The 25,605-nt window shown below is 37.8% G+C and overlaps 1 protein-coding gene across 1 annotated transcript in view; it reads right to left on the reverse strand.

Moving 5' to 3' along the window:
- AGPS (alkylglycerone phosphate synthase) overlaps positions 1 to 25,605 on the reverse strand; it is a 57,641-nt gene that overhangs the window by 21,151 nt on the left and 10,885 nt on the right. The window contains 16 exon segments of the mRNA XM_086615775.1: positions 196 to 247; positions 2,831 to 2,958; positions 3,391 to 3,423; positions 3,426 to 3,498; positions 5,550 to 5,581; positions 5,584 to 5,674; positions 8,886 to 8,941; positions 8,944 to 8,965; positions 11,132 to 11,211; positions 13,051 to 13,122; positions 14,819 to 14,893; positions 14,974 to 14,993; positions 14,995 to 15,092; positions 19,829 to 19,890; positions 19,893 to 19,918; positions 23,723 to 23,812. Coding sequence (XP_086471901.1) covers positions 196 to 247; positions 2,831 to 2,958; positions 3,391 to 3,423; positions 3,426 to 3,498; positions 5,550 to 5,581; positions 5,584 to 5,674; positions 8,886 to 8,941; positions 8,944 to 8,965; positions 11,132 to 11,211; positions 13,051 to 13,122; positions 14,819 to 14,893; positions 14,974 to 14,993; positions 14,995 to 15,092; positions 19,829 to 19,890; positions 19,893 to 19,918; positions 23,723 to 23,812 — 1,010 coding nt within the window.

A 25,605-nucleotide genomic window follows, 5' to 3' on the forward strand; every position in this document is an offset into this window, starting at 1 on the left:
TTCCCAGAGACAAAGACACCTTCTGTTTCTGAAAGTACACATTATGGCACTATCTGGAGTTTGAACTTTGGGTTCATTGTCTAGCCTTCTTCGTCTAGTTTTGAGCAAAATAATTACTATCTAAAACAGATTTAAGCTACTACAAATCAAAACCCCTGGAAACAGATATTTCTGCAAGAAGATCTACATACTTACCAAACTGAAACTGTGCATTGTCGACAAGGCGAATTGATGCAGGAGCACATCTCTTGAGGGCAAAGTTAGGGGAATAAAAGGGAGGAAGAAAAAAAGATTACGTACACGGTTTTGCTGAAATTCATGACAATCAAATTTTCATTTAAAAGTAGCATACAATAAAGCACACTGATACCAGAGACCTATGCCCACCATCATCACTGAAAAGAGGTGACTATGAGCTTGTTTCACTTGAATAGCAGCACCTGTTTGGTATGTCTAGATACAATGTATTGAGAACTTTCAGTTTAACCTCAAGTCAACACAGGAATAGTCCAAAGGTCTTCAACCTTCAAGTACTGAGTGTTTTTCTAAATTGCCATATGCATTAAAGATGTCATACTTCATTATAATAGCAAGCTTATGTTGCTATGTAATCAAAGATATACAAACATTACAAATCCACTGAAAAGTCTAATTGTTGTGTGTTAAACCGTGGCAGGCAGCTGCTCACTCACACCCCCCCACAGCATGACAGAGGAGAAAATCAGAAGGGCAAAAAGTGGGAAAACTTGTGAGTTGAGATGAAAACAGTTTAATAAACAAAATGGGGAAAATACACCAAAAAGTGATGCAAAAGCAATCAATTACCACCAGCCAATCAATATCCAGCCAGTCCCCAAGCAATAGCAACTCCTGGAAAGCTTCCCTTTCTTGTTTTATTTCTGACCATGATGTTATATGGCACAGAATATCCCTTTGGTCAATTTGGGTCAGCTGTCCCAACTATGCTCCCTCCCAACCTCTTGTCCACTCCCAGCCTACTTTGCCGGTGGGAGGAGAGTGAGAAACAGAAAAAAGCCTTGACACTTGGCTATTGCTGAACAGTGCATGCACAAACATTGGTGTGTTAACATCGTTGGTCACAAGTACAAAACATAGCACCACACAACTGCTACGAACAAAATTAACTTCACCCGAGCCAGACCCAGTACACTAATGCTCTGACATCAGACTGCAATTAAAACCTGTATCTGGGTCCAGTCTAGATTCTGCACTGTACAGAAATCCAAAACCAGTAAGCCAGTAAGAATAGCTGCCTTCAATTAGGCAAGCTTCTGGTCATACCTGTGCCTACATCACGTAGTCTGTGACGGCCATGTCCAGTCATGCTGAAATGTATGGCCAGAGGAACATGACAAAGTGTGATTTTTAGGCTAGTCTTCATCTAATTCACATGGATACAGAAGTACATCTCTTATCACTTGATTTGACACATTTGCCCACCATCATATCATTAATTATATTTGGTCACACAACAGGAAGAAAGAACATCGAGAAGAACTACGATAGCTCACCAGCAAGTTGACAGAAGGCAGCTGGATGAGTGGTTTCTAAATGAGATCAATCCACCCACAATCTGCAGGTTGGTTATTCTTACAGTAAGTAGACCAATGCAGACAAACAGCTTTCGATAGCTATCGCTGTAATTACTACCAAGATTGATGCGAGGGACAACAGAAGAGAGGACTACGTAGTTCAGGCTCAAGTGAGCAGCAGCAATAGAAGCTTAGAAATGGAGCAACGCTAAGTGGCTAACACTGCCTTTTTTTCCTCTTCTAAGCCCATAGCTAGGGAAAAGACACTAGTTCCCTAATTGACTTGAAATGTTGATCATCCATATGATTAAACATTCCCAAACAGTCTGCTTAGGTATCTTTAACATGAGGACTAGCAGTAGCACTAGCAGTAGAAGCACGACAGAAGAAGTGACAAGTGCTGCTGACTAGCATATACATGTCATTCACACACCAGTTTGAACATCTGGCTTGGAACATTTAGTCATTAATTTAGACCAATCACTGGAAAAAAATGTAAAGCTGTGTTTAGTTTGGCATTAATTAAAACATTTCTGAAATTACTTCCCCATTCAGGTATATTCCACCATCCATAGAAATGATTTCATGTTTTGGCACAGAGCAAAGAAAAGGTAGATTGTGAAGAAAGAAGCTAGCCAGCCTAAGATCTGCCTGGAAGCACAGCCATAAGGAAAAGTATTACAAGATTTGGTACGATGTCTGGGTTTTGCTCCCTGAAGCCATCTGACCACACTATTCAGAAGGCTCTATTTAAATACTACAGTGCAAGCACAATGCCACCTCAAAATGCCAGCTCACCTGAACATGTCACTGTGCCTCAGGAAGTGTTTTCTCAACACAGGCCCTATCTTCTATTGCATGACTTTTATTCCTTTCTCACTTCAGAATCATAAATTCAACTGCCTTCTACCTGCATGCTGCAACTTAATTCCTGCAAGTAGTGGTCCTTTTTACGTAGCCCCTGAATAAATCTGAGGATAAAGCTCTCCACCGAAGGAGAGGCAAAGTCAAATTTTCTCTGTTGACATAGGTAAATAATTCTCATTGAAAAAAGGCATCAAAAGGCACACGCGCAATTTGTCTCAGAATATCGCATGAATTCAGAATGTGCTCAAACCTCAAATGCATAATTTTCAAAAGCCTTATGGACCATATACACTTATGAAGTTCATATTATTTCAAATCTTTGGTTATCAGTCGCCAGAATACTACAGAATCAGCACACCTCTAGTGCTAGAATCTATGTTGGAGTGAAGTCAACATCCACTCTTCTTTACCTGCTTTGCCACTTCCCTTAAGCAGGCCACCCCTCGTTCAAAGTTCGGGAAGACCACAGAGCCATACTTCTGGTATTCAGGGACTGGGCGAATTTTTATCGTAACTTCAGTAACCACTCCAAGAGTTCCTTCAGGAAAAAAGAAAAACTGAGTAAAGTGTTGCTAGATGTACTTCTTGCAAGTTACCCAACTTAACAACTGTTTACCAGGATGCTGTAAGTTAATACAAATCAGAAATCCCACAAATTCGAGTATTGCAGTACTAGGCAATTTATTCCTGACTATTTATGTGGTGAATGCTCACCAGATATCCTCCAAATCTGATGTTTGTTACTAGACTGGCAGGCTAAGTCCACAGAACTGTTTAAGCCCTGTTCAGAGTTGCTTAACTTCACAGTCCTAATTAAGGTCTCAATGTATTATCCTAACACAAGAAATTCATGTCTGCATAAAGTCACCCATAGACTCACTGGAAGCCATAGCATTGAAGATGCTAAAATCATTAAGTCATTACAGAAGTTGAATAAAAATGCAGTTATGTGAAATTACTGGGTTTATACCTTCAGATCCCATAATGAAGTGATGTATATCAGTCCTGTTGACATGCGAGGTACTTGACAGTTTTTTTTCCACTACTCCCCTAGGAGTTACCATTTTATATGAATCACCTGTTGAAACAATAAGTAATGACTATAAATACTAGCATTAAGCACAGATTTTTTGGGGGGTATTATATTTACTTTCTACAAAAGGTATATTAAGCTTAATACAGTCCAGCAGACTTTAGACATTCTGTAGACAGCCCCAAGAACTTTTGGGATAACCTGAGGTATAATTGTTACCAACAATTATTTCTAACACAGCACAGTTTGCCCATACAACAGATTGTTTCCAGTTCTATGCCAAATCAGATCAGCTATTAGCTACATGCAGACATACCAGTTTAAAACTGCTTTGTTTCTCTGTGTGGACAGTACTTTATAAATTCTAAGATTTTAATCCAGAATATACACAGTACTTCAGAGGAAAAAAGTGAGGGTTTAAATTTTGCTTTAGAACTGCTGCTTGATAAAGCCAATATAATTCAGTCATCAGTTGCTACGAAACATTCTACCAGGAAGGAAGACAGAAGTTAGCTTGTGAATATTAAATCTGTCATAAGACTGATACATATGTAAGGCTAAAAGGCTGGGATTTTTTTTTAGTTAGTGCGTCTAGCTTCATTCATGCACATGCAATACAGAGCTCAGATATTTATTTTTTTCCACTCCTTTATTCAATTATCTGTATACAAGGACAGGTAGGTTGGTTTGGGTTTTTTTTCAGTGAAGTCTTTAAATGAAGCAAATTACTGAATTTCAAATAATGGCTTTAAAAACTCTCAAGCACAGGTAGCTAAGTAATTTTCATCCTGCACTGAGTTGTTCAAACATTTTCACTACATGCATTTTACGAACCTGTCGATTCTGCAATAAATGGATTTTAGGTCAGAGTTTATACAACACACCATTTCTAGATATAAAGTTTCCTCAGAAGGTAAACACTTCCCTGAAACTTTCTCACACTGCAGCAGTTTGAAACTCATGAACTGTTCTGAATCAAGTGTCAATCCTATTTCCTCTTAATGGAAATTTCAGAACCTGTTTTAAGCCTGAAGTTAGGCTTCCATGATAGAAAAGCCTTCTGCTTCCCACCATACAAGCAAAACTATACCATCCAGTACACTTGAGGAGTAGGGGCCAATGACACTTTGTACGTGCTAGCAGTTTTAGTTCAGCCAGGCCCACTGATAAAATTGTGCAGTTTCCTGCCAAGCTCAGTCACTGATAGTAAAGTGTCACATCTGTGCACAGAACAAACATGTTCTGAACTATGAGCTGATGAAAAAAGGCCTGAGGTTGAAGCGGAGATACACTACCTAGAGTGTGCGGTGCGGTAGTAAAGAAGGAAAAAACCATATGTGTGGAAGGGGTATTGTACAAACTACATGAGAAAGCTGGAACTTTGAAACAAAAAGGCAGGCAAAAGTCTGAACAGTGATCCTTTAACTTCAATATTCAATGTATTTGTTATACCAGAAAAGGTGGATTTTTTAAATCTAAAAGTAGGCTTAATACAAAGATGAGCCATTTCAATGCTTAAAAGATTCAGGAGTACAATACTGCCATTGTCAGACCATTGCTTCCTTCTCAGGGTTCCTGCATACCATGAGGCAGCATTAGATTTCATCATAGTGCAACCACATGGTCAATTAGGTCAGCCTACCCATTTGAAACAACTGCTAGCCTAAGGGGAGGTAGGAGGGTGGAAAGGGCTAGGTGCTGTAAGAGTTGGCTGATCCAATCAGAAAACTTCAGGAATGCACAACAGGTAGGAGAGAACACAGGCCTTTCGGAATCCCTAGAAGTCTGACAGCATTACAACACTGGATTAACAGAGAGCACAAAATGGTGGAAGAAGGCACCAGAGTCAGGACAGGGTAAAAATTTGTTAAGCTAGCCATTGAGCACCAAAATGAAATTGACTTTTAGATCAGCGATAAGGATTATTAGTACTAATACCAAAAGCAAACAAGCATCTCAGCTGAGGTTTGATGCCAAAACTGTATCACTTAAGAGAACCACAATTCACTACTCCTTTACCCTCTCATTGCGAGTCATTATAAAACATAAGCCTCCAAACAGAACAGTTAATTAGAAAAAGTATTAGAAATATTTACCAGATCTTCAATGTTTCCATAGATGTTTTTTTCATGCCTGATGCTCGTGTTGCTACCCATCCTCCTAGTGAACTGAACTCCATGGAGTCTGGTTCATGGCCTGTACAGAAGCCACTTTCAGCAAGCTAAAGAAAGGAAAAAAATACATTCTACAGAGCCTGCATTTGCTTAGCACTCCAAATCTCAATATTGCAAGGTTTGTTTTTTTTAAACAAGTATCCTGACCACACACCATTTATCAAAGACCAAACTTGTTCCTGGATATGTAAATGAAGTGCAAATGATTCTGCTTCTACTGTGCATACACTGTGCTACATATCAACCAATAGTAGTCCTCTCCCATATTTTAAAATAAGACCTCTATTGTTCCTAAGAAGGTGTGAATTCAAATACATATGAGAAAAAAATTCAAACTAACTGCCAACTTTGCACAAACGCTGCCAATAAATAAGGCACTTAATCTCTTTCTTTCTATCCTAACGTGATATGCAGCAGGTCTGCAGAAAATGTGAGCAAATTGCCTGTACTTAATCTCTCTCAAGGAGTGATGTGTTTTAATATACAGCCATCTGGTTGGGCTTCCTGTATGGGATGCTGTCAACTATTTGTGATGCACATCATGCATTCCTGTACATTAAGCAGTCACTTGTTTCTCATTTTTCTATATTAGCTTGGCTTTGCCATCTGCGCAGCACCGGAGGTTGATTGGATGCCCTCAGGATCACAACACCAAAGCTGTCGGACAGGAAGAATTAAAGACCCAGCAGTCTCACATCAAGCGATAACTATGTTAGTGCATGAGATGATCAATTTGCATCGACCAACTGATACCAATCCAGTTGGACATAGGTATTTAAGTATACCACGTAACGTGGATCATTGACTATACTCTGTTTTACAAAGTGGTTCTAACCTAAATGATTGAAAGTCACTTCTATGTAATGTCTATGGTGATTCATTTAGCTCATGGTCCTGTCATAGCAGAGGAGCTTGTGGCTTTAGACCCTTACTGGTTATATATTAGGGAAGGGCTGGAGCCTGCACCCTCCTCATTCCTCAAGATGACAAAAATTTTGCTTCAGTCACAACTTACCAATTTCTAGAAGTTGTAAAACACAAACACAGCAGAAGACCATGCTTTTGAGTAACTGACTACACGCACAAAGCACTTGGTCTAAACTCCTTGAATCCTGTTGTATGAACAGTATGTGCTAAAAGCAGTTACAGGAAAAGGGAGAGCTCATGCGGTGTACTTTGCAGATGCAAGAGACGGTCTCATTCAGAAAACATGAGCACGTACTCGTTTCTCCCGTAGAATCATGATCCACATGTTGTATTATAGAATATTGTATAGAATATTGTTCTATCTTCATTGCCCTTTTGTCACCTTCAGTCCTCATCTATGAACTATTATTCTATATTCTGTTCTGACAAAAACAAGTCACTTGAGGCTTCTCTGTAGAGCCCACTAATACCTGGAGTAGTTATCCCATGGAAAATGGTGTCTTAATCACATTTAAGTCACTAGATAGAAAAATGTGTGAACCGCACACTGATTTTGAATGCCCCATTATAACACCAACAGCCTAACTTTTGTTAAATATCAGGTTTTCCAAATCTGTTATTTGTTTAGAATTCAGCTCTTGATTTTAGTTACTGTTACCAGGTTCATATCTGCAAATGAGACAGCCTACTAAGTAACTTCAGCACTCAAACAATGAGGAACACTGTAAGAAGCACCAAGCACAGCAAATTCCTAGATAATGCTGGTAAAGTCTCTTACGGCAACAGAAGTTGGATTAGCCTCCAATCCAAAGCCTGTTTAATACTAGCAAGCTGCAAACCAAACCAAAAATCCTTTCAAACGGTTTCTTCTTTGCACAGTTCAGTGGAAGTCTGCAGTGGCATTATCTATAATATTAAATCATAGTTATGCTCAGATTGTACTACACAAAAGAAGCACAATTGGGAGTCCTAGCTTTAATCATATCCCATTTGCTAGTAATACTGGAATTCCAGTATATATGTAATAAAAGTTTGTAAAATATAAATAACAATATATATACACTTTAAGTAGATGATCTGATTTGTATTCTCTGCACATTCTCAGAGTCACTCCATGCATTAAAACCTTTGTATGAATACCAGTTTATATTCATATAGTACAAATTGACAGCCAGTACTCTTTTGTAGTCAAAAACCAGATTGAAAAGTTTTTTGATCAAAATATTCAAGAAGAATAATGCAATAGTAGTATTTCAACTCATAAGAGCTATAAATAGCAAGGCAATATTGTCCCTTACTCTAAGGAAAAGTAGTGGAATTTAAAGAACAGAACAGTAGTGAAATACCTAACTACTACCGCAGAAAAACTGTCATTTAAATTAAGAGAATTTCTCTTTGCATTTTAAATCCAAGCTTGAAAGAAACAGATCTGGAAAGGTTAAGACTTTACATCAAATGATCAAAGGGAAAATAAAATAAGAGGCAGGAAAGGCTATCTTTCATGTCATAAACAGCTCTGTTAGTCAAGTATGATGAATTTTCTTTTAAAAAGTGGTCTGGGAAAAAACCTTCAAAAAAACCCTTTTAATCTCTACATATTTGCGAAGTGCACTTAGGCACTAAGAAAAGTTTAGACAACATTTAGCTGTCAAACAAGTCAAGTCCTAGAATTTTTTTTTTAAATAAGCAGAATTGCATATCCTGAAGAACAGTAACAGACATCCACAACTGGCTTGATTATAGAGGAGCACTGAGATAGACCCTGAGATGGGTGCTGTGAGAAACTACAATTAAAAGCCACTAGAGGTCACTTAGAAATGAAGGTGATCTAATCCTCCACTGAACTCGTCTTGGGCAACTCTCCATCCTTCCTGCTACTCTCTGTAGCTGGCCTTAAAGAAGCAGCAACAAGAGCAAATCTCTTATATACTCTAACCTTTCTGAGGAAACTACCTCTGGCCGAAATCACCAAAACATACATCACAAAATGACAATTTAAACTTTTCCTGGTAACTGGTACCAAGTGTCATGCCTTGCAGCCACAAGGGTGTATCTAAGTTCTGAAACAGAAAGCATAGCGTTACATCCCAGGAATTGTCAACTTACTACTGTAATCGAATTCTGAGGCTAGAGATGAAAAGAAAAAAATTTAAAAATGTTCATCAAATACGGCATTCAATGTGATACTGTTCATAACCACGGATATAATGCTTACCACACTAGTCTGCATGAAAACACAGAATTAAGCTAGAATTCAATGATTAAGACATGACGAACAGCTAACAAAAAATATGGAGAAATACTAGATGCTTGACAACTTGAAAAAGTTACCTGTTTTTCCAGATCTTGTCCAACAATGCCAGCTTCCACACAAGCTGTTAAGTTTTCTCATCTATCCAGAGAATTCGATTCTGTTGAAAAGCCAATCAAAGCTAAGAATCAGTGCTTTTGATTTTTGTTTATTTCCTTCCTTAATGCTATAGGATCAACATTCTTGGTCACACAGTCTACTATTAATACAACTCCAGTTACTACAACAGTGGAAGCTGAACCTCCTCATTCCCTCAGCTACACAAGAGGTTACAATTTATTAAGTCACCACTATAAGACAGTAACACTTATTAATCAATATATACTAGGAATGTTTACAGAAACAATGCAGAAAAGTCAGAAAGAACTAAATCAAAGCTCTTACAGACGTTAGGCAATACAGTGATTTTCACAATTAACATGATTGAAGGTGTCTGAATCTGACTATCGGACATAAGCTACACCAAGAAAAGTATTCTTAATCACACTCTATGGGTTAAGTAGACTGCAATCAGTTATTCCAGATCAGGTCTTACATTTTGATGCGGTAAGCTAAAAGCAAGATATACTACAGGATGTCAGAGCATGTACATACTTCAGAAGTTTAAGATACTTAGAAGGATTATATCTTTATCTGATGAGACACTCACTGTCCCATCAGTATATTCTACTGAACAGGAAAAGTAGTAAACAGTACAAGTCACACAGTGCACTAAGCACTATTGTCAGTGAGGACAATCTATGTGAAGAAGAAACTTAAATATGCTTTTAGCTTTGTTTATAGTAAGGACACCACAAGAAGCTCCAGTTTCCACTCTTCATTCTTACTAAATACACTTCTAGTATACTTCTATCATTTTATGTATTAATACTGTATAGAAGGAGAACAGCTCTACCTTCCCTTTATCTTGATTTTTCAAATGACAGAAATGTGACATCTTGTAGCCCAACTTAAACTATACTTTAAAGCAACTGTCTCTCCTCACAACATCTGGGCAAACTAATTATTCAAAGCCAGCTATTTCAGCTTCTTTCAGATACCCTCAGTTTCAACATAAACTGCTTAACTGATCTACAATGCTTATGTAAAAGTTTTTATAAAATATAGGTCCTACATGTAAGATGAAGGTATCCATTAAGCGACTATTAAAATAGTAAAGCTTAGCCAGTCATCTTAACTGCTCTGAGATGCCCAGGTGTTAACTCCGATAATGCTTCTTTCACCTTAATTTCCTTATTTCCCTCCTTATTAATAATTACAAGAATTGGCTGGCAAAGTCATTCAAGACACATGAAAGTGGTCTATCTTCTGACTTGGTGTAGACTCACATATCTTGCTGACACAAAAGCATGATAAGAAGTGTTAACCACATTCCTTTCCTACTCCTACATCAGACAGAAGTCAAAGTTGTGAGCTATGAATCAATGAGTTCAAATGAAGGCCTGAGCCAGTATTGTACTCTTTGGATGGTTCCATCCAGACACAAAGAGCTTCTTTCAATACATAACACCACCTCCGCAGAAAAGATCACTTTTTAGCCAGACAAACAGAGAAACAAGTCTAACTGAAGCACCACTGACTGAGTAGAGAAAACAGAGCCAAAACCAGGTCTTACCTTCAAGGCTAAAGGGGTTAATAAGCTCAGGAGGTACTCAGAGGCAGTAGAGCCTTACATCAAAGATGCAGAGCTGTTTCTGAAGCATCTCATTACCATGTAGTCATAAAAGTATCATGCTCCTTCATAATGGAAAGATGAAAGCTAGTACTAAATTTATAGAACTTCATTTCTAGACTGCCATAAAGCTATAAACTTCACATTCTCAAATGCTATCTACACAAAAGTCCGTGCTTTTTTCTTTAATGTTGACCACCTTACCAACTTCTGCTTTAAGTAATTTTAAGCCTGAAAAAACTAGTGAAATTTGCAAAAACAAATAACTTCCTCCTAGCCTTTCATTTAACCTCAGACACAAGTTCCAATATAGAATAGCAGCTTCCTCTGATTTTCATGTAAAGCTACTATATGAAGGCTTAACAGTGATTTTTTTTTTTCTTATTAAATACCTATAGGTCATATGAAGCAGTACAGGGCTAGTATCAGTAAAATATCGTTTAAACTGAAGGACTATCAATTTAATCATGCATGGTACGGATTAATACTTCCATGCCTACTTTATTCTTGCAAAGAAAGAAATGTCATTCTCTAGTGATCATCATTCAAATTAACCATAGGATAATTTTAAAATATATATATAAAGAGAGATACCATTTGTGATGTATCCAATGAGACAATTGTTCTTTTTTCTTCTTCAGGACATTCAAGGGCACTAGAGACACTCGTCCCCCCTGCAAATACAAGAGTGACATTGTGATCATAAAATTCTCAGGTAGCTTTTCTTCACCTACCATCCCTCTCTCCCTCCTTTCCAATAGTGAAGTTAATAAAGTAAGATCACAAGTTAACTGTTTGAGGCTAGTGATTAGCCTTTTAAGGCTGTTCCTTCTCCTAAACTGGGTTTCACAAGATCAAGGCAGCGTTGGAGCTGACAATGCTTTAACAGCACTTTATAACAAGCCATGAAATTCTGTGACCATCTCAGCTGCTTCTGAAAAGTCCAGAATACAGTTTTAAAACAAGAAGGCGTAAGAAATAACAAAGCCATCCAAGAAACAAAGATAGTTATGATTTCCATATATTCTTTTGAAAGTACTATGGAAGCCACTACACTTCTATCTAGAAAGCTGGCTTAAGAAGTCTATCTAATACAGGAATGCAATGCTTATCTGAAAGAAAGAAACTAAAAATGTATAACTATAAAAAAAAATGGATAAAATCAAATGTTAACACTGCTCTGGAGGTTTCTAATGCATCAGAACAGCCTCCAAGAAGCCTTTGGCTTCTTAAAGACTACAAAAGCCATAGGAAGAGAGACACTAGGATGATAAAAAGCTCCACAGAAAGCTACCAGAAGAACAACCAACAGTTAAGTACACAGACGGTCAACTAATAAAACACTCTAAGAGCAGTAAAGTCCATCACCATCATTTCCAATGATAGGAAAGGTGGCATTTTCTTTAAACACCAATCCTAGAGTAGTAACTCCAGAAGTTGACTGTAGTTCAGTATAAACAGACTTGGAAAACATCAAGATCTTTCTGTATCCTGCTCAGTCAACAAGAGATAGTCAATATTGATGCTTTCAGCTATATCAATTTATTGGTACAAAGGTGACTTGTAGCAGTCTTACAGCTCTCCAGATGTATCTGGCAAGTGTGAGAGCGTTTTAGGGAGAAATGAGCTCCAGTGGTTTGGTATTGTCAAGTGACATGCTCATCTTCTCAAATAGTAAATATCCTTCCTACAGGGGCTATATTCCTACAGCAGAAGCAAGTACCAAGTAAAACACTTTATCCCACAAAATTAAGAGCTCCTGACAAAAAGCTTCTTACAGAACGAGCTCATGAAAGCCAACATCCTGTGTTCCCTGAGCTCTAAGTCAAAACAAGGTACCTCACTACTCTACTTCAGCAGGCTTAGAGAGAAAGCATCCATGATTATAAACCAAAGTCCTTCAGAAATTCTTTAGGCTGAGAAGGACACAGATAACACAGGCCTACAGCTGTACTCTGTACCTGGAACACTTCCCGAAAACCCTTTGCCACAGCAGTTACTACTCTTAACTTTCAAACTGAGCAATGTCTAAAAGGAAGTTTGGATTATGGTTAATGATTTTACAGTACAGTGTCCGACTACAATCCCTGGACCTATGCACTTCACCAGTACAGCCACAAAAAAATAATTTATATATGCCTGTGGGAACAGAGCACAAGTAACACATCCAAAAATATGATACCTCTAACACAGATATTTGAATCTCTTGACTTATTTCCTAGGAGACTCCCAAGGCACAGAGGTAGATTTCAGCTTCACACAATCACTCCTCTTGCACACTGAATACTCAATGTGTTGATGTACTTTTAATGACTTCCAATAAATTGAATATAGCAGTTTTTAATACTGCAAGATCACAAAAAATTTAAGACCACCCTTAAAATACTACTAAAAAAGTTGAACTATTGAATTATTAGCACAACGTATTACTAAGATCAGTATTTAAATTGAATTCCAGTAAAGTACATTTTCACTAGTAACATTAAACAGACTTGAGATTTCATACCACTTACCACCAAATGGTATTATGCAGAGATTGTGTTTGCAGGCTAATTCCACAATTTTAACTACGTCTTCATGGCAAACTAAAAAGACCAAACAGGTAAAAAAAAAAAACCAACAAGGTTTGTGCTTAGTACCATTACTTGTGCTTAGTACTAAACATTGCAGACTGAATAAGCAGCAGCTCATTTTCTTAGACCAACAAGGAAGACATTCCAAAGAATTAAGCACTACATGAAAGCTGAGCTCAGAAGTATCAGAGGTTCAGAGTGAAGTTTAGACCTGAAACAGTTCTACGTTTGGAGAACTAACTACAGCCTTCGTGTCCTGCTCTACTCATGAACTGAGACCTCCTGCAAATTCTCAGGGCAATATGGGCTACCAAACAGTTAACAATTAATCTAGGTATCTTGGAGAACAAATCAAGTTTAAAACTTTCATTGAAAATAGGCTGTCCAATTTAGTTCAAGTGAGAAATAAGTCTCTTCTGAGAGCTGAACAATATATTTTTTCTTCCTGGCTGACATTCAGATTCAAAAGTAGAGTTGCTGGTAAAATTTACTTTTCCAGAATGAATTCAGTATCTGGTCAAAGAGGGAAGCAGAAAGGCAAGGAAAAGGATTAAAAAGAGATCAAAACACAGTGTGTACATGAGTCCATGCAAACAGCAGAGAATGAGCACGAGTGAATAAATAGGCTTAGCAACTCTGGCTACTTTGCTCTTGCCATACAGAGCAACTTTAAACAAAGGTAGTCAATCATTTTATTGCAGTTGCTTTTGGAGCTGCACAAAAAAAAAGCTGTGCCAAGTGCTGTTCTATATAGTCACCAGTGCTGTCATGTCAGTACCTGTCCTCAAGTAACGAGGTGTATCTTATAGTGCTGCTTTTTATGTTTCTTGTATGTGATTTTTTTACTCTAAATAAAGGAAGCAAAACTGAGCTAAAACTAAGTTCTTATCAAAAATTTTGGGGTTGCAATGCACCTATCAAAGTATCAGAAACAGTTATAAAGGTAAGGAAAGACTTGGATTCACAGAGCTTAACAGAAATTGACAGGTACTTAGATCAAGTGACTTCTTGGTTAGCTGCTGAAGAATGGCACATGGAAAGTAGTTCCTAGTGACCAGAGAAACATGACTCAAGTAGATAATTCACACAAGTAGGCAAATAAAGTTGTATTAGTTTAAGTATTTGTATCCTTCTACTAGATAGAAGCAAGCATATTTTCTGCTACATATTATCTACAACAGCATTAGTTATTAAAGTGGGCCTAGCCTGTGCTCAGATCGCACTGCTCTTTCTTCAAGTCAATGATCCTTTGTAAAGCATTGAGGGGAGTTACAGGTGTTACTTTTTTTAATTGGAGTACAGCATGTCATAATCCAAAGTTCTTTAATACAAACATTTCACCACCCTCCTACCATCATGTCCGCCTTTAAAACACAAGATTTAGACTGCCATTTAGATAAATACTATTGGTGAACATACAAGTTCAAATTACGCCAAGGTTACTCAGTCATGAATTCAGCTGTCAACAGGAATTTCAGCTATATTTAACAATAAATGACTTCCTCACGAAGAGATGAGATTTCACAGGCACAACCTGCAATCCAGATGTTAAACAATCATGATTACAGAACCTGAAGGAATTTTCTCATGAATGGTAAAGTGGAAGTCAGTGAACTCAGAGACAGCTTCCCCATGACAAGAAAGCATAGGAGTTCAGCAAACAATGGCCTCCCAGATCAGAAGGAAGAATAAGACAATTAAAGCTTACCAGGCCATACAACTATATCAGGAATTCGCTTAAACATTCCTTCCCTGAGTACAAATATCTCATGTAGGCAGTGACCTGAAACACAAACAATAAGTTAAAAAGTTCAAACAAGAAGCACAGAAAGCAATGCAGTTACATAAATGAAGTCCTCTTACCATGAGCTCTGAATACCCTATTCTGCATCCTGTGAATAGGAGATTTTAGTGGCTCTAAGATCCTGGAGAAATTCTTCATTTACAGTGGATGGAGGTACATCATTAACATTTAAGGATGCCTACAATACAAGAAAATAAGTTCATTAAATGTAGGTTCACTCTTACAGCATTTCTGTACAATGGAAATAATAAAACCAGGTTAACACTAACCAATACCTAAACACAACTAAGACCAGAAATACAGAAGTTGTCTTCCTCATCTTCAGTCACTGATTCCACTTGTCCTACCTGGTACTCAGCTGACTAGATGCAAACAGGAAGTTTTATTTTGGTAGCACATTCTTACATTTTTTCCTCCTGAAAAATTTAGAGAAATCCACTAGCTTATGAGTACATACTGAACAAAATATCTTTCTGAAGATTTTCCAAGATCCAAGAAAAACATCTGTCTTAACAGAACTACAGACTCTCCTGTTGATTAAAGGGGTAGAGATTGGAGGTCACAATTCCTTTTTGAATATAAATTCCTCCTCCAATACAGGGAAATACATTCTAAAGCAACTCCCCACTCTGTAAATTCCTCTGCTTACAGTTCTATTTCTACCAACCCATTTCTCCTCCTCCTGTTAGGTACTAGAAGTTAAATCCATCTCAGACCAAACCTAAACAGAAGTTCAAGTAAGGCAAAATAAATCAAAAAATGTTTGATTGATCTAACATAACCAGAATATTTTAAGTAGACCTCACGCATCATAAAGACTTCAAAAATCCATGTTCAGTCACTAATATGCAAGTGTTTCCAGAAAGCCTTTAGCTAGAAGTCCTGATCAACACATTGGAAAAATGTTTTCCTTTCAAAGAAGCTACACTGGACATTTTGGCTTACCACATCAAGGTTCGGCCTTGAATCAAGGTTCTGTAACTCCAGAGGAAGAAACCCTGTTTCAGGTTTTCTAACCCATCCTTCCCAGTCCCTACAACACATGTCTCATAGTATTCTTATGGCTTCTCAAAGTGCAGACCTAGCCACTTAACTGTCTTTTCTAACGTCCAGATATCAGACACATAAAACGTAGTTCACATGCTGATTATTTTTAAATACACTTAGAGAATGAGGATTCTTCCAAAAAGTAAGATCTTTGCAGACATTAAGTGTAATGCTTTCAAGTGCTTTGAAGGTTCAAAAAAAAAAAACAACCCAATAAATCATTTATACTTTTCTATGGGTAACCTCCCTAAAGGAATATGTCTTCTATTACAAATAGCCTCTAATTAAGGAGTTCTTTAACAAGATATAAAGCTTATATGACTGAAAACTAATTTCTGGACTTTAACTCCTATTTTGAAAAAAAACGTTGGTCAAGAATTTTATTTCTAGTTATCAAAGTCCCTCAAGTTCAAGAATAGGAGAACTGAAAATTTTTTTCACTACTCCATCTTTTATTTTAAATACATTCTCAAAAATTAGGAGTTGCACAAAAATTAGTTAAAACAGCGCAGTGCTTTCATACTTCTGTCATTAAAACCTGGCTGGCAAATCAACCGACATCAACTCCAATAGAAGAACGTCTTGCAATTTTGTTATAAAGCTATCAGGAAAGACTATGGGCTGCCTAAGAATGCCAGAAAGTGCTTGCTTACAGCCCTACTACCAAGAAGTATTTTGTACAAAGTGTTCCACATAGTCAAGAAGCTTAGACAAGAAAGATGGGGAGAGGCTGTTCAGGAGGGCCTGTTGTGGTAGGACAAGGGGTAATGGTTTTAAAATAGAGGGAGGTAGATTCAGGTTGGATATTAGGAAAAAATTTTTTACCATGAGAGTTGTAGAACACTGGAACAGGTTGCCCAGAGAGGTGGTGGATGCTCCATCCCTGGAGACGTTCAAGGCCCGGTTGGATGAGGCCCTGAGCAACCTGATCTAGTTGGAGATGTCCCTGTTCCTTGCAGGGGGTTGGACTAGATGGCCTTTGAAGGTCCCTTCCAGCCCTAACGATTCTATGATTCTATGATTCTAGACATTTCTTTGACAAGCCCAGCCTATGCTTCTTGACAAGTACAAAAAGAAAGCAGCAAAACCGAATTCACTTGTCTTTCACCTTTTGAAGTTTCAGCCTTCTACAAAAAAGCATACCCACCCATGCAAGTTCTCTTTCCTAGAATGGAGTTTTGCCTATCTTTGCTCTCCATAACCTCCAAAACAGGTGACACTTTTGTCAACACATGGCTTAAAATAAAACCTTAGAGGACAGCACCAGTTACCAAGCTAACAGCAAGGAAACTGGAGATTAATAGTCTCTCATCTGCCACCATGGGAGCAGTCTATTCTGAATCGGTTGAGTCTCAAAGTAGTGAGAGCTGAAAAGGGAAGATTAAACCTTCAACCGGAAAGTTTTCAGGTAGCTAAAAGATTCATGGTGAGGGAACTTGCCTATCAGTATCCACCCTATAAGAAACTATGTAGAGTTATGTAAAAATTAACAGGTATAATTCAGAAAGCAGTATCTGCAAGAGATATGTTCATGACTGACAGCTAACAACATTTAGAGGTTCAAAAGGATAGCCAAGTGTTTGTTTTAGAGTCTTCATATGGGACACATGACCTAATGAAAACATAGTTTTAACAATGATTTGACTTCTGGAAGGGATATGTGCTGTTCTGACCTGCTTTAAGATAATATTATACTTCTTGAAATAAGGTGTCAGACATCTGAGAAAAAGCCTTTTCCTTCCAACATACTCACTTTGTCACCTACAAACACAGAAGCTGAGATTAAGCGTTGCTTAGGTGAGCAGTACGCTGCTACTGAGAGACCACGATTTTAAGGGCCAGCCACATAAGCACAGAGTAAGTCAGGTCTTGGATTGCTGCTCTTAGATCTTACTATTCTGCTATTAACGCACATTCACACAGCGCTGTGTGCTAATCCAAAGAGCAGAGCTCTGACAGAAACTTGGGAAACGTCAAAAAACAAAAAAGTATCAAATAAAGATCTTTAAACCACTTAAAAAAATCCCCGCTAGCTGTGCTTACATTTTCTATTTTAAACTTTGGTTTCTTTATGGATTTCCATAGACAGAACTATTTCAAGTCATTTCAAGTTGAACACCAAGTACTTGAAGATCTTTGTTCTCTATAAGTAGTTTGTGCCCCTCTTAAGTTGTAACAATTCCATGCAGATGGTTTTAAGCATCTTGATTTTTATCTCTCTTCCACAAGTACTTTAATCCTTTAGTTTTCATCTTTGAGATTGAAAAGTTAATAGTTGTCCATATAAACCTTACACAATGCCAAACAAAAATATACTTTTATTTATTCTTATAGGATTGAAATATTTTAAGATTTGTGCACTAAAAGGCTAGACACAAAGCCTATGTGAACCAGGTCTAGACTGCTGTCTGTGGCAAGCCTAGCCTCAAAGAGGAAAAAAAACCGTCATCAGGCCCTGCGCATCACAGAAGCAGGTACATGGAACCCTCCAGTCTTATAGAATAGAGGCAGGAAAAGATGAGATAGACAAACAGATCAAGAGATCTCTCTCCTACTGTGGTTCCTATACTCAAGTTCCTTCATGCTCTGATGGTAGTAGAAGGTGAAAAATCAACATAGCATGACAGTCAAACATAAGCTAGGAACAATGAGAGAGATGAAAACGGTGGACCTGCAGCAGTAGTTGAGAACACCTATGAGAAGTCTAGATATATACTGGAGACTCCTAACAGTCTTATTCTGTGTCAAGGTAGTAAGCCTCTTTCAGGCTGCAGCAAGAATATCAGAACCAGACGGGCACAACACAACAGGAAAGCATTCGACATCACTGGCAGATATCCTGAAGAGCTGTTTTGCAAGACGTGCTGTAGAATCAAGATACTCTCCAAGAATCTGCCCTTCTCCAATTCTACTCTGTTCTATATTTTGTCTACATATAAAGGGAACAATGTCTCTCAGGACCTCTGGTGACGGCAAATTAAAGCAGCTGTCAGTTAAGACTCATTCTGGTCAAGGAAACCACATTAAGATGATTTTTTTCAAAATATACCGGCAGATGGAGATCCTGCAAGTCATAGCAGATGAAAGAATATCTTGATTAACAGAAGACTGAAGAAACGCTCAAGTTTTCAGGCCCTACGAAATTGCCTACTTCAGAGAAAATGCAATCTTGAACTCACTCAAGAAACTGACAAAACTGTTACCCAAAGCAGGGTTGCTGCAGTCACTGTACAAGCACGGTCTGCTTCCAACACTGCTTAAGCAGCTATCTAGTCTGGAACCCACAGCCTCAAAGGAATTCTTAGAAGGGAGTCAGGTCTCCTGACTCTGACACGAGTTACTCTTCTTGAAAAGCAAAATATGGACGCTTCACAAGACCTAGAACATTCCAAATGTGTTGTTTTTCTGAAAACATTCAGTTCAAGGTTGAGTAGCCAGTTTTCAGCACCCAGATATGTAAAAAAACTGTCAAATAAGAACTTGGATAATATTAAAACACTGAAAACACCACAACTGAACTTCACTGTATTTTCTGGCTTTGTTATCATGAACAACATTGAAGAGCTGCATAAACAATTCCCTCTAGGCTAACAGTTTCTACAATCTTGAAAAGCAACCTACAAACAAGGAGAAAAATCCTCCCTGTGTTGGAGAATTTCATTCCAATAAAAGTACTACCAGTTAACCCGGAACCACAAGTCATGCTAAGTTATTGAACATTTCATGGTAAACACTTTTTGTCAAAAAGTCTCAGGTATTAATACACTACATTTAGATCATGTGCAAGCTGACCTTCAGGACAACAGCTGAATCATCTTTAACAACGTGGTCTAATGTTCAAAGGAACTGGTTCAGCTATTTACTTACTCTAGAGGTAGTTTTGTGCTCCAGACTTGCTCCAAAGGTTTTTTCTATCCATTCCTTAAAGTTGGTAATATCATACCACCTAATCTGTACCTGAAAAGTCAATATTACATAGCGTCATTTTAAATTAAAAGACTGTATGTCATACACTTCTTTTGATTCTATGTATGTACAAGTAGTTAAGTTTTAAATCAAATTCTTTACCTAAAAGCCTGCAAACCTTCTGCACATTTCATTTTCATGCAACTACACATTTCATTGTATTTAAATGTTCTGTACTTCACACAAAATCAAATCAATTGTCAACATCTTGGGTACTATTTTCATTTTCCTTCATGATCTTCAGGAACTGTCGCATAAGGCTTTTCAGATATTCCACCCCCTTATCTTTACGTTTAAGAAAGGTCTCTCCCTTTCAGTAGTGCAGAATGCAGTGCCATAGTTGTTTACATGCCAGTTACACATAGAGGCCGTGTGTGTGGACACACTGCAATGTAAACAGCAGCAATCTCAGACACACAAACCCAGCTCAGTACACCTTATAAGTTTTGAGGGAAAAAAGCATTAGAGATTCTCCCCTCATCATCAGAATCCACCAAGCAATATGAATTTATTTCTACAGCAAACTCTTCAGCTTAGCCATGTGACAGACGAAGACTTACAGACAAGGGACAGAAGAGCTGTTTGTGAACATTGCATCATGTGAAAGCAAATAAGGCTGAAGACAAACAGGTAGAAACTATTTCTATTAATTGTATACATATACACACCTTGTGCATGTTATGTATGCACAAGCATTCTCCGAGGACAAGAGGAAAAGGACTTTTCTTTGGTATTAATAATTTAATAGCTTTCAGCAGCTGAGAATCCTTACTATCGTCTGCACCTGGGTCACTGCATTACACTTCATGGGTCTTCCTTCTAAGATTATTCAATCATTGTTAACAACCCTGTCCTTCGCAGCTGTTGCAACCAACTCTACAACTAAATCACCTATTATACAGACAGATCATTTCATTTTGCTTCCTCATGTCAACTACCTCCCAGTTCTCCTATTGCAAAACACCCTACTCTATTTCTAGAGACAAAAGGCTACAACCAGATCTCAACTCAAGGTAGACTCTTCAGCTTGGAGACAGCATTCAGTCCTTCCTTCCTGTGACAGATGTTACTGTATCATCATACCCATAGGAAAGAGTTAAGTGAATTCTGTGAAAAGGAGAGTGCAATAAGCAATGAAAGTCTAATGCATTTGCATAGGAGTTTGCATAAAGGTACAGACAGACTCAAGTCAGCTTGGTGTGTCTTCTTCTCCAGACATGCTTTTTGGTATCGCAACCTATCACTAGCTAACTCGCAAGGATAACCTTAATCATTTATTCAAGGACAAACTAAAGCTATCAAAACCAACAACTTAAGTCAGACAGACAGAAGTCACAGCATAAAGGAGTTAGTGAGTTGACTGCACAGAATGCATGCCTGGTTGCTCAGGAAGCAAGCTTCGTATGTATGTTGATGGTGCAAGCAGCCCCTCAAGAGACCTCTTCCTCCCACACACCCCAAAAAAAACAGGTTTAGCTGCTCAGACAAGCAGGTATCATCTATCCCCGGTGAGATGTTAGATTCTATAATCAAAAGATCATTTGACAACACATGAAAAAGCATGGTCTGTGGGAAAGTCAACATGGCTTTCATAAAGGGAATTCTGTTTCATAACAGTTGGAGTTCTATCAGGATGTGAAAACAGAAAGTATATAGAGCTAATACAATGAACATTAAATTGCACACTCCTTTATACTTCCACAGGTGTTCAACCCAAAAGCTATTTAAGAAAATACATTGCTACAGTACCGAAGAAAAGGTTCTTCTACAGTCTGAAAGATAAGAAGCAAAGGGCAGGGTTTATTGATCACTATCCAAGACAGACTCAGGAGTGCAGCTTGCCATGCACTGGTACTGGGACCAGTTTTACATGTCTTCATCAGTGATCTGAATTCATCAGTGAACTCTCCAACCAGGTGAATATATTAAGCTGTTTTGGGGTAGACAGATACTATACTGATAGTGAAAGAACTCAGAACCTTAAAAAACCTGAGCAGACAAATGAAGATGGAAGATAAGAGGTAGATAATTCCAAGAGAAAAAAAAACCACACAACATTACTTGCATATTTTACAGAATCAGACTGGTAATCATTATAGGAAAAATCATGACATCCTAACTGACAACATACAATAGCAGTCAACAGTGTCATGCGTCACCAGGCAGGTGTAAGAAAGAAGACAGTTCATCTTTTTGCTGCTCTGTAGAACCTGGTGTATCCACACCTTGAGTGCTGCACACAGTTTTTGTGTCTCCAAAAAGACATAGTAGAGCTAGAGAGGGTTAAGAGAACAGCAGCCACAAAGACCAAAGGGCCTTGCAAGCAGAGACTACAGGCCCCAGCACTCCTCAGCGTGGAGAGAAAGTGGAAGACAGGATAAAATTAAATCTTATATAATCAAGAAAGCAGCAGATAGGCTGAAGAACTATCAGCCGCCTAATCCTGCAACACAGTAAGAGATACTTGGTTGAACACACAAGCACACAACAGCAACTTGGAACTTACTGCCATAGGATGCTGCAGAGGCAGACACTATCAGCAAACTTGAAAGGTATTAGACAAATTTATGGACAACAAATCTGTAAGTGGATGATAAAGGATGAGGCATCTGTAACATCTTTGCAGATGCCTATTCTCCTACTTTCACTTCAAACACTCTCCTTTTGACACTGTGACAAACTATTCCATAGGAACTACACTGTGTGGCCCAACAGCGCATTTCTAATATTATCTATCAGTTAGAAAGAGTGAATGCAGACGGAGGAAAACCACCACTTTGTCTCCATTCTAGAACAGTGACTGGTACTCAAACAGCAGCCTTGATGCTTCCTCCTGAAAAAAAAAAACCAAGTCCAGTTCTTTACCTTTTTCCTTTAAACACACTGCGTAAGTTTTCTGTGCAGCATAACCTACCCTATATAAACTAAAGATATCAGAGGAAAGAATGAGTGACAAAGTGACAAAAGTCAGAATCCTGACAAGAGCAGAGAGACCAGCAAGATCTCCCTAAGTATTATGCAGTGAACTGAAGTGCCTAAGACGACGCTTCGCATTTTAATCTGGGCCTGAACATTAAGAAGTTAAGGATTAAAGCACTGAACATCTCAGTTAGGTTTTGGCAGCTTTGACTCAAACTAGCTCATGCTAGTTTACACAGACTCAAAGACCAGTAAGGAATTTTTCTGAAGGACAGTACTTATTCAGACTTATTTCTCTTCCCCAAATATATTTCTCATAAACAAGCTTGCTGTACAAAGGGCTAGTAGGTAATAAATCAGATGTGTTGTCACTACAAAACATACTACTGAAGAGGAGGTTTATTTTAAGCTCGGAAGATAAAGTAGCTCCAGGCACAATGGTTAAGAAACGTAAAACACACATCAGAAGTTTAACATAGCAACTTGTTGATGCTCAAGAGATTCTCAAAACTGGCAATACTGCACTGACCTGCTGCAAGCTATTTAAGGCTTTCGAACATGGTACAGATTCTCAGTCTGACTCCGTGCGCCAAAGGAAGTTCAATGAACAGAGTATATCAAGATACAGAGAAGACTCACCTTGATTGTCTTTATAATGCTTTTAATAAACCTTCCAGTAAGCCACATAGCCTATTTTACTATGTTAGATTACTGTGTCTAGAATTCAATAAATCTGTTAAACACAGGACAGTTAACCCATTTTATGAGATAAAGCAAGTTTTTTTTCCTTCTTTGGATTAACTGAAAAGTGCAGTTTTTAAAGGCTTTTTTAAAAAAACGCTAAAGATACTTCAGTTATATAAATTTTCAACTTACCTTTTTCCTGTGAATTCTGCTTGACCCTTCTTATTGAAGATGAATTTGGAGTCATTATATCCCCATCCGTTCCACTTCAAAAGTTCTTGCCTTAAAGGGAGAAAAATATATAAGTGAGAAGGTTAGCATATTGTAAGCCCAAAATTACTTGCAGTTATACAGCTCTGGAAAAAAGCCTTATCAGATAACAATTCAAGAAATTAAATACATACTAAAAGTGCATAGCTTAGAGTAAAAAAGTCATTCTGCAGCCACAACCATTACTCCTTCAAATTGCATCCCAACACTTGAAAGACAAGATGCTTTATAAAAACAACCAGCTTACGTCAATGCACACTGTACAGTGATATTCTCAAATTGGCAAGAGCAATGTTTGAAAGATGCTTGGGTTTAAATCTATACATAAATACTAACACACAAACAGGTAACAGCTAAATATTTCAGAATGAAAAAGGCATTTGGCATTATTATTCTCTGTCAAGAGAATAATTTTAAATTTTACTTGTTTGACATCACTACCGTAATCCCATCACATTCTTAATAACATTCACTTGATGAGGTACTCAGACATTTGGATTGAAAATATATTTGGACAGTTAAAGCCTCCAAGAACTGGAGGAATAACATACCAAATATGTATCACCTAGATGTGATCTAAGCATGCCACTAAAGGAAAGGGAATATGAAAAAAACAACCAAACCTACAGCTGTCAAAATACAACAAAATTGAAATACCTTAAGCACAATACCAAAACAGAGGATCTCTTAATTACAATAAAGTAATCAGAAGTATATAAATGTAAATGTATTCAAGACTCAGAGATACACAGAGTAAATACACAATCTAACTGCTTAAAAAGTTTGCCATTTAGTTGAATTAGAAATGAAGTATTAACCTAAAAATTGAATTTTAGTTAATAAAAAGTCTGAAAACGGATTATTTACCTCACTCCGCTATATACAGTGAACATAGTTCTTACTCTTTGTATAATGTAAGATGATCAGGGCGATCACTTCAAAAAGACCTTGCGATGCAGAGAAAGCACTGCCTCGAGTCAGTTATAACTCCAACATTACATACAACATAACTGTGTGATCACTGATTACCAAAGGCCTTCATTAGAAAGATAATGTTAACATAAGTCGCTGACATACTGTCCATGTTGCAATTAAATAGACTTGAATTAATTAAAATTCATTTTCTTCAAACTGTCTATATACAAGATTTCAATTAATCAAATGGAAAAAAAAAAAACACATGGACATGTCTGATTCAAACAATTGTAATGAAATACATTTTAACAAGCCTTTGACAAACTTAGCACTTCAAGCAAACTTTATAGAGCAGTTTCAGTGCTCAGTAACCGACATGGTTTTGTGAAATAGCCAGTCTGTGTTGTTCTTCCACATTGAGGAACTGATAGTAAAATTTCAGCCCAATTAAACTGTTTCAGCAGATAGCTGTCCAGCTGCAGAAGCCCCTCTGCTTGGCTACCTACTCTCTCTGTAGACGCAGTTCTTTACATGTGTGGTGCCCACTCAGAAAAGGGTAAGGATCTGCCCACATTCCATAGCACAGGAACACCTTGTGCTACTGCGCTGACTCGACAGGTTATGAAAAAGTGTTCTTCATGCATGTTATTACGCAACCTTGCCTATTTTTACAGGTATTGCTACATCCTGTGTATGTATGTTTATAAATATTTCATATATTTATAAGAAATTCCACAAAGACACTAAGTCATACACAGTTGAGCTGTTCCCAGCTGAGAAAAGGCTGACACAGAACCGGCCAACTCAAGTGGTGTTTATTTTATTTTTTTTTTTAAACTAATGTTTCCCTCAAATCCCCATCATCACAGTCCTCCTCAAGGCAAGATTTC

Source organism: Tauraco erythrolophus, chromosome 8, assembly GCF_009769465.1.
Source record: "Tauraco erythrolophus isolate bTauEry1 chromosome 8, bTauEry1.pri, whole genome shotgun sequence".
Lineage (NCBI taxonomy): Eukaryota > Metazoa > Chordata > Aves > Musophagiformes > Musophagidae > Tauraco > Tauraco erythrolophus.